The sequence below is a fragment of the Syngnathoides biaculeatus genome, chromosome 2, assembly GCF_019802595.1.
Source record: "Syngnathoides biaculeatus isolate LvHL_M chromosome 2, ASM1980259v1, whole genome shotgun sequence".
NCBI lineage: Eukaryota > Metazoa > Chordata > Actinopteri > Syngnathiformes > Syngnathidae > Syngnathoides > Syngnathoides biaculeatus.
In genome coordinates this window covers 7317234-7327643 of record NC_084641.1, presented here as the reverse complement: position 1 = coordinate 7327643, position 10410 = coordinate 7317234, and the positions used below count along the sequence as shown (strand labels likewise).

Below are 10410 nucleotides of genomic sequence, written 5' to 3'. Positions count from 1 at the left end.
GCGTACCCAGCTATCATCGGGCAGGAGGCAGGGTACACCCTGAACTGGTTGCGAGTTTAATGCATGTTTTTGGGATGTGGGAGGAAACCGGAGTGCCCGGAGAAAACCTATCCAGGCATAGGGAGAACATGCAAACTGGAATTTGAACCCCGGTCCGCAGAACTGTGAGGCCAACACTCTCACCAGTTGCTTCACCGTGCCGCCCTCAGATACAAAAGTCAGGAGAAAATATTGTTTTAGTCTATGGTAATAATATACTGAGGAAGAGGCTTTATAGCTGGCTTTATTTTTATTTGTCGGTGTAAGAGTACACTGTGTTTTCCTACATCAGCTTTAAAAAAGAAGCAGATGGCTTCCAGAAGAAGATGAGATGCCTGTTGAAATGCTACAGCATGTGTGAGAAAGTTGGATCTCTAAAATGTGATAAATGTAAGTTCACACTTCTGTAACTTGGCAATGATGTTCTTGCTTGGAGTATGTGGGTTGTGTAAATTCACTTTTTTTTTTTTTTTTGGAAGTAGAAAATAAGACAGTTTAATTTGGATCACACTACATTTTGTTGAGTTTTATATGATGTGCCTTTCTTCTCATGGCGTTAAAGCCACTCAAAATACATTTTTTTATCTTAATTTGAGTTGACCTGTAGCATGGAAATTTATGTTGATTAGTGAAAAATGTTATGGTACATTTTACCATTACTAAATTAATTGGAAGATGCCCGGTGAGCTACACGGTGGTTGTTGGACACTATGGATTCATAGTATTATTTCAGAAAAAAAAATCCAGATTGGTTGACATATTTTGTAATTTATTTATTTTTTGTATAATATACTTTCTGCTCAATTAACCCTAACCCTAACCCTGCAGTATTTTTCACTCAAGATATAGAAAAAAAAAACCTTTATTAACTTTACAATGGATAAATGTTGGAATAAGACTGTATTTGTAGTTTTAAATATGTTGTTTTTTTTTTCTATTTTAACAGTTTGTCCAGCCGCATTGTAATGTAATTGTAATGTAATTGTTATGTTCTGCTGTGGATCTCACAGACATAAGCCCTGAATTGCGGTAATGCCAGTCCCACAGCTGCACTGTGGAGCACAACATTAATGTTGAATCTATATATTTTAGTTTTGGACCAATTCAATTTATTTTAAAAATGGGTGACTCGCAAGCTAGACACACACAAAATAAATCAACCATGTTGTTCCTCACCATCTTACATAATCAGGAAGCTGCAACAAGTCCCAAACAGTTCATTTTGCAGCGCTCATCATGATCAATTCCACTGACACTCATTTAATATTGACCACATTTGAGATTCCTCCAATGCAGTAGTTAAAATTTGCTTCACAGGCTATTGTTAGAGTGCAAAATAAGAAGGGATGAAGAGTGAAAATAAGAAAGCATCCCACCTTGACATCCTTGGTGGAGTGACACTCAATCTGATGAGAGACGGATGCAGTTTGATTCATCTTGGCACATCACACATGGACTGCTCCTTTATCCATTGAGTTAAGGTTTCCTTCCTTCTCGGAAGCAAGATGTCTGACTTCTGTAACGGGCTGTGAAGGTTTCCCCACTGGTGTTGTTGTTAAGCTACATCAGAGGAAAAATACACTCTTCCATTTGACAGCCTCCCTCCCGTGTTGTGTTCATGTGGAGTCAAACTCAGAAGGCTGGCCAAAGCCTCCCACATTCAGTTGGAAATGCCTCTTGATCAGGATGTACATACACTTCAGGCAAAACATTGCGGGCATGCACATTTTCGAGAAAGAATATCTCCCAGAAGGATTCATGCCTGTTTGAAACACATTTCGGAAGCATGTGTTACTAATATACTGTTAATGAAAACCTCACAGTGGTGCATTCAAATTGTTTGACCTGCACACTCCAGATGCAATTTGTTTTGGACAAGAAAAGTAAAAGAAAAGAAGCAAACAATCACAAAACTGTCAAATGTAAGGACAGAACCAAAAGTATTTGAGCTGCATGCTTCTAGGATTTTTGTCCAAATATGTTACAGAAAAAAACTACAACATTGTCATTGCCATTAAAAATGTATGAGCATCACGTTTGTGCGTGTGCATGTGTGTTTGTGTTTACGTGTGAGTGTACGTGTGTATGTGTCGGTGTGACAATTGTATCCCATGTCTTTAAATTAATGAAATCTACTGTTTATGCAGAAACCAATGATAATGCAGAGACTCATCAGGTAGTGTAAAAAGCATATTTTCTTACAAAGTCATTGTAATGTCATACAGCTTTATTAGCAAACTTCCACCGACCAGTTAAGGTGGAGCAGGTGGAGGTTGCGGGAGAAAGCAGTTCTCTGTGAGACTTCAGAAAGAGAAGCTTCCGGACACAAAACAGAGAAAAATAAGTCCTGGATCTCAAGACAATTTCCAGGAGAGACTAAAGATACAGAAAGACGAAAAAGTCTTGAGTCTTAGATTACTGTAGCACCCTTAACAAGCGGCACTAGGTGATTTTCTTAATACTTATAAAAAAAGACAGTTGTATGCCTTCCTGTATTTTGTCCTGCTCTTGGAATTGATGTTATGTTCATTTGGGCTTAGGCTCTTCTATTGTTGATGCCTTCACTCGGTGTCCGATTGTTCCAAGCTACAAATACAGTGAGGTGCTGATCTGAAATGTTTCACCTGTTTGTTGAGCTGAGAGACAGCTGTTGTAAAAATAAATACAATCGACAGGAGATGGTGACCATTCTGGTACGGTGAGCATCTTTTGGACTGTTTGGATTTGGTGGAGGTCCGTGCTCTGTTTGGTGGCATTCTTTCATCGTGTTTTACAGTGAACCCCTGCATATTCATGGTTTGGTGTTCGCCAAGTCAGTATACCAAAGTATGTTAGCATCAAGTAAGGAGGTTGACGTGAGATGAGACATACTGTACACACGTTCACTGAAAAATGAGCAGTGGAAAGTAATAAGTACTTGTACTTTGTTAATATAATTACATAGATTTTTCAGGTATCTATTCTTTATGTGAGTATTTTTCTGGCAACTCTTACTTTTACGCCTTACTTTATAAACACAATTATCTGTACTTTCTACTCGTTCTAACATGAGCATGTTATTTTTAAAATCATCCAAAGTTAGCAATGACTCAACATAAAAAGCAGTACATCGATAAACCTGAAACTGGAATTTGATCCTGTTTGCCCAAAGATGTCATAGCTGTAACACTCCCCCGTTAGCTCCTTCTGTACAGTTATGCTTTGACTTTTTATTTAAGTATAGTGTGCACCTTTGCACTTTTCCTTCAGCAAGGAAGTAGCTTCAGTACTTTTACTCTAATACAGAAAACCAGTAGCTCAGTGGTTCACAGGGGGTTCGTATCCCACTGAGGCCTCCACTCCCTGAGAAGGGTTGCGTCAGGAAGGGCATCCAGCGTAAAAATAGTGCCAAACATATATATGTGTTCATCTGAGATGACACGCTGTGGCGACCCCGAAAGGGACAAGCTGAAAGAAACACACAGAAAACCAGTAGTTTGGACATCCCTGTACATAAGTAGCAATTTACCGCCGCCTAGCGGCATCAACAGGCACTTACAATCCTTAATAGGAAGCCATCAATTACTTATTTTCGCAGCTCGTGTACTGGCCATTCGCGGTGATGTCATTGACGTGCTTGTTTACGACACTGTTCAGCAATTAATTTAATGTCCTCTTCCTCACTTGCTGTGGTCGCACTTCGCTATCACTTTCTCTTCAAGATTTATAAATTCAAGGAGAATATTTTTCATATTCCCTCTTTTGAAACTTTTCAGTTGTTTCCGTTGAAAATTGTGTTTATAGAGGTCCTTAAATTAACCCAGTCCAACTTTCATGACCTCCCAGAATTCTGAGCCCCCTTTGACAAGTGTCCAAGTAGTGGATCTCCAGCCTCATTTTCTCTGATGTTCTGCTTGTCAGCAAACCGGCCAGGTGGCACTGGCAATGGTGAAGGAGCCTTAGTTTTCTTCCGGGACCCTGAAGGCTGGTCCCACTCAAAGTTGAGCCTCCGTGGGGCTGCAACCGGACCCCTGGGTTTTCTCTCATCCAAAACATCCACTTCAGGAGATGAATCGGGCTGACCTACTGCACGTGTCGACTCCTTGACGGTGTTCATTCTTCTCATAGGGATCATGGAGTGGGATGAGGACTGAGGCCATTGCCGGCCAAATTTACTTCTGCCTACTGAAACACATTGTCAGGATCACAGAAAAGCCATTGTTGGGGAAATTATGTTTATTCTTCATGAACTCACCAAGACTTCGTCTTCTGAGCTCAAAAGCAGTCTCTGGATCCATTCCCGGCTGCAGAGAGTAGTATTTCTGGGATTTGGACAAATTTGGAGCAGGCTGGAAGAAGAAGAATCAGAACAGTAAAAAGTGGAACTGTTTCATGGTATTTGGATATGTCTCTTTCTCTTAAAAACAAACCCACCATGTCATGGAAACTAGTGGATCGGAGGCTGCGTCTGATGCTCGCATGTCGGCGAACCAGAATCTCCCTGGCTCGGCTATTTTCAGGTTGGTTGAATTTGTTGGTGTAAGCCATCGTCTGCACAAGGAGCAAGTAGACTGCAATGGTCAACGACCTTTTTAAAACTGAAAGCTACTTTTTGGCTACTGATTAATGCAATGGGCAGCGAGTTTGATACACGATGAATAACACATTTTCTCAATTCATCTTTAATTATGTGATTTTATCAATAATTAGTGATATTGTTCTATGTGAACACATCGATCATGTCAATTAGTTTTCACAATTATACAGGCCCAGTGGTGACCCTTGTAGTCTTGGGGAGAACCTGATACTATATGTCAGAGGAGTAACAGTCAACATTGTTATCATTGCAATTGTGAATTGGAATCACTCAGCTTACCCTCTCCCTTATCCTATACATGTTCTTTGACAGAATGTCATGCATCTTCCTCACATCAGCTGTCAGGAAGTTCTTTCTGGGTCGAGAAGAATCCTTCTTTTCCTCACTGCTGAGAAAAATGAGAGCATACTGACAGTTACTTATTATTGCAAAATTGATTAATTAAAAAAATGATGTAGTCAACAACAACTATTCATCAACATCTTATATGATACATTTGATAGATTTGAATTAAGCTCTCCAATGTTGTTTTTAAGACATTACTGTTGTTGTTTTAGTTTTTTTTCAACCTCAAACTTACTGAAGAGACAGAATGGATGGTGCTGCACTCAGGTCACCCACAGGTGAGTCCAGCAAATCAATGGCTGTCTGTAGCTCGAGTTTCTTGTACAGGGACACAATACTGGATTCTGCCCTGCTGTCTCGAAGCAGGATGCGTCTCAAAAAGCGATCGTTGAACTTTTTAAACCTGAGGCACAGATTGAAATTAATTGCTGGTGAATTTTTATCACTGACAAGATTTCAGCCTTCATTACGTATTCATACAGCCCTACTTGTCTTTCCAATAGTAGTGACTCCACTGCCCACACAAGTCTTCAATGCCGCAAACAATGTGTTCCATCACCTTGGTAAAATATAGCATCATGTGAAACAAGCAGGAGACACAAGTGATTATGATTATTTGTAAATGCTACTGACAGGCAATTCTTACCCTGTTGTGTATTTCTACATTAATAGTGCCCAAATCTTTGTTGGTTCTTCTGATATTTATATATTCAATGATGGGACGAATGCTGATACCCTTCCAAGAGAAAAAAAATATATATATACAGTGTTTGTTATGATTTGCAATTATACATTTACTGCATAGTCACAGTAACAACACTCAAAAGGCTAAGCATAACGACAGCCCCCACCTGTATGAACACAGTGAATATGATTATGGCGATGGAAGCGGTGACAAACAAATTCTTCCTGTTGATGGTGTCAGGCAGAGTGAACACTAAAGCGAAGCAGATGGCGCCTCGAACGCCTCCGTAAGCCAGACCAAACTGGTCCTTGAACGTGAACTGGATGGTTCTGAATGGGTTGACGATCTGTGAAAGCACCAGGATGCCTGCAGGAAAATAAAATGTTCAAACAGATCATTAAAATCTGACTGGCAATACTAATGAGTCCATGTCTTCATCCTGCACTTACCAACTCCTCTCCAGAGGAGCGCAAACAGGAGCGTGAACAGGATGTAGGCCCAGTTCCATTCATGTTCACTTGTAATTGTCACAACCCCCAGGAAGAAGAAGATGAGCGTTTCAGAGATGGTGGCCAACATCTTGATCACATGACGGATAGTAGTGCAGGATCTCTGAGACACATTCTCCTCAACGTAGTACTTCATGGTTATGGCACATGTTATAATGCTGCAGGGGCAAAGACAAACACAGGGAAACACACTCATGCAATGGCTCCAGTTTCCACATAGGGAGGAGATGATGATTTTATTGGAAAACAGGCATCCATCATTTGTCCTTAAACTGCTTATCCTCACTAGGCTCGTGGCTGTGCTGGAGCCGACCATAGCTGACTCTGGGCAAGAGGTGAGGTACACCCTGAACTGATCGGCGGGGCACACATAGACAACAACAATTCACACTCACATTCATATCTACAGGCAATTTAGAGTCTTCAATTATTCTACCGTGCATGTACCGTATATGTAGCCAGAGAAAACCCATGCAAGCACAAAGAGGACATGCAAACTACACACGGGCGAGGCCAATTTGATCAGGGGTCCTCAGAACTGTGAGGCAGATATGCCACCTTATTTGAAAACAAACAAACAAAAGTAAATTGTATTTTCTCTTTTTGCTGTTTGTTTCATGACTGAAGATTCCCCGACCCAAAACAAAACTATTACAGTTCAATAATCTTACATCATACTCCATGTACAACAAGTTGGGATTTGTCATGGTGTCATTACTATTTGTTGACTTTAAAAATGATAGGAGTGCCAGAACCTATCCCAGCTAACATTGGGTGAAAGGCAGACTACACCAGCCAGGTCACCAGTGAGTTGCAGGGCACATAACAACACCATCACTGAGCAGGAATCGATCCCACACCGCGAATACCGAAGTCAGACATGTGTACCACAATACCATCAGTGCCTTCGCATGTTTATTCATGCAGTGTAATTCTAAGCAGCACACTCAAATCACAATGAACTGTCTTTCTTTGTGAAAGAGGAAAAGCGAGTTTGGCATGTTCTGTCAGGCCACGTGAATCTGGAGTTTCGTACATCACAATCTCTTCAACCATTCAGTATTGTAGCAAATCTTATTGTACTCGTAGTGTGACACGAGTGGTACAATGAGTTGTCTAGAATCTTCAGTATTTAGGAAAACAATATTTCTCCTCTCTTCTGCCATCATCTTTTCAGATTAGGTTGGCATAGCTTTTTCCAGTTGTTAGATGGAGCTTTGTGTGCTGTGCTTGTTCTACTTACGCAAGAATGCTTGAGATGGCAAACAGCTCGGCAGCGAGGTATGCCAAGTAGCTGAACATGAAGACAAAGAGGGGCTCGATTTGTCGAGCATTGTGGGTGAAGCGTGTGGTGAATGCCGCTACAAAGCCAAACACAAGGCCAAAGAGGACACCTCCACTCCCCACTACAAAGAATCGAGCCACGCCAAGAAACACATCGGTGGATTCAAAGGCCGACATGTCTGCCACGAAGGAAAACATGCTGTAAAGTACCTGCAATGACAAAAAAAAAAGGGTGTGGGGGTTGTTCAAAATGTATTATTTTCACATTTAAAAAGTTTTGATGGACAGTAAGTCATGAAGCTGCATGGTTCCAAATAGTTTCAGGATTCTGCTCTAAATTGACCAAGAGCCAATGGGATGTAAGAAAGAATAGTAGCAAAAGGCAGTGGGAAACCCCTTCAGGGAAACTCAGAGAAGTAAAGATTGCCTTGTTAGTATCAATGAGGAATTAGCCAGACTGGACAAGAGGAAAAAAATAGCAAAGCTTCAGTGTTGCTAAACAAAAAAGCAAACCTCACCACAGTGACAGCATCGTTGAAGAGTCCCTCTCCAAATATGACAATGTGTGTCTGCTCATTGACATCGATGTCATCAAACACATTGAGCACAGCCACAGGGTCTACAGCAGAGATGATGGATGCAAATAACAAATTTTCCTGCCGCGAGCAAAAAAAAAAAAAAATCATTTTACAAAGACTAAACTCTATCCCATGTATTGCATCAAACTTTTTAAACCTTTGACTATTGTATTTAAATGGGCCTCTGCTGTGATTCACCTCATGCTTCCTGTTCTCATTACTAACCTGCAGGTTGATATCTTGAACTCCAAAGACCTCAAACTGACAGATGGCGAAGAGTGAGAGGCCAATGCCAATGCTGTTCCACAGAGTTCCCACCACGGCATACCACAGTACCGTGCCAACATTCTCGAAAAAGGGTCTGGTGGGCATGAAATATCCATTTTCCAGGACAATAAGCGGGAGCATGTACAGGAAGAAGACATTGGATGTGAGCACGGCTGGCGGCTCCTCTTTAACAGAGTGCATGATGGCACCAACAATGAGGCCAATAGAAATCAGAAGGCAGGACTCAGGGATCCAGATTGTGACTTTACTGTAAATGTGAAAACCTGGAGATGTAGGACAAATAATGTGAAGGGTGATCAATGTTGCTTTAAATCATGATGTTCAAGGCTTAATATGCAGATGCAAGGGTGAAAATAAAATGGAACTTACCAATTTTGGCAAAGGAAGCCAGCAGTACCCACAGCGTGAATTCAAAGGGGACTTGTATCCGAGGATAGTCCATCGAAAAAACGGGAAGACTGGCCCTCTCCTCATCAGGGAAGGCCTGGGGTTGATCAATTTCATCTTGGAAAGGTTTGATGCCCTGCAGGCTGGTTGATGCTGAAGGTTCGGATTTTTGAACCTCACATTTCCCACCAAAGAAGCAAAATGATAAAAGAAGGAGCCCACAGAAGACTACTTTGTCGGATAAAATCAGGCCACACATACCCACAGGTAGACACAGACAACAAGTTTGAAGAAATGAAATCCCCGTTTCAGACGATTGTAACTATGAAAAACTAAAACCACGAGAAAATGAGCCAGTATTCCCCATCTGTGCTTCTTTCAACCAACGAAACCTCATATTGCTGAGCTCTTTCAGTTGAAATGCAATTCTCGTTTCAATTGTTGTTCAACCGGCTTTTCACAGATGACTTGCTTACTGGGTGGAGCAAACCAATGTTGTCACATTTCGATTATATTTCGTTTCCCTCTTTTCAAAGGCAAGCTCGCAATCTGTTCGAAAAGTATTAAATTAGGCCTTTGAAAAAAATGGCATCAAGCAAGGACATCAATTAAGCTCTGTTAAAGCAGAGGCTAAATAAGACCTACGTGTACACATCTTGTCCACAGGATGGTGCAAAAGGAGCGTAGTTAGTATGGCACAAAGCGGTCTTAGTGGAAAGCAAGACAAACTAACTTTTAGTCTTGTAAAAATGGTACGCGGGTTCCTCCTAGTGATAAGTGAAAAAAAATACAATTCAAATAGGATTTAAAAAAACATTGAACGCATTGAATTCTAGAATGAATGGAAAAACACTGTCAAACTATGAAAAGTAAATGAAGAAAAATACTTGTTGGGTTGTCAAATTTTGTAACCGTTCATCTTAGCCCTGCAAACAGAGAGGAAATTGAAAGATAAAAATGAAGGGGAAGTATTGGAATTGACCACAAAACTTCGGTGAGAACGAGGCGGCAGGGCTGGTGGGGTGCCCGTGAGTGCGTGACAAATGATTCACACTTTGTCGGTCAAAGCTCCTTTCTCTAATTTGTTGTTTTCCCACAGGCGCAGTGGCTTCCTAAAAATCTAATTTGATGGATTAAGCTGGAGAGAGACAATTTTTTTGTTGTTGTTATTTATTTATCCAAAGAGATCACTTGATAAATGTAACCACTGTCAGGTTCATACTGACAGTTTTAACAAGAGTGACTAAACTTTACTCTAAAAAATCCATATGAATATGACCCCCTTAAGAAATATTCCTCTATGAAGTGCACTGTCAACACTCACACTTTGCACAATGGTACAGTTATTTATGATATCATAAATAATTTTGTGAACTTTCAAAATTTTACAATAGACCTACTATGTTTTTGCAATTTAATGTTGGTCATGGTGGCGGTACTTGGAGGGGAAAAAAATAAAATCATTATGCTATGATACTCAAAATTAGCAAACCACTGATACTGCAGTCACAAGCATTTCATTTGTTGAAAAAAGCTCTAATCACATTTGTTTTAATTGTTTGTTTTAATTATTTTCCTGATTGAATTGCCAGGGACGAAATATCTATATTGCATTTAAATTTAGCTTATTTGGTTTTTCACTTTTTTTTTTTATTATTGTTTTGCACTTCCAGGCCACTGAACTAGTCTCCTAGTTAAAGTTTCAGCCCCAAAACTTGA

At 40.5% G+C, this 10410-nt stretch overlaps 1 protein-coding gene across 1 annotated transcript; it reads right to left on the bottom strand.

Annotated features, from left to right (window-relative positions):
- Window positions 1-2323: 2323 nt before the first annotated feature.
- On the bottom strand, window positions 2324-8950 carry LOC133506041 (sodium/hydrogen exchanger 2-like). The gene is made up of 13 exons (XM_061829766.1): window positions 8674-8950; window positions 8242-8567; window positions 7957-8094; window positions 7398-7648; window positions 6095-6312; window positions 5812-6011; window positions 5607-5696; window positions 5449-5519; window positions 5196-5363; window positions 4895-5000; window positions 4453-4569; window positions 4274-4367; window positions 2324-4203 (listed from the first exon to the last, which is right to left on the bottom strand). Exons 1-13 carry the CDS (start codon window positions 8948-8950, stop codon window positions 3851-3853), a joined length of 2409 nt encoding a protein of 802 aa, XP_061685750.1. The 3' UTR covers window positions 2324-3850.
- Window positions 8951-10410: the final 1460 nt, after the last annotated feature.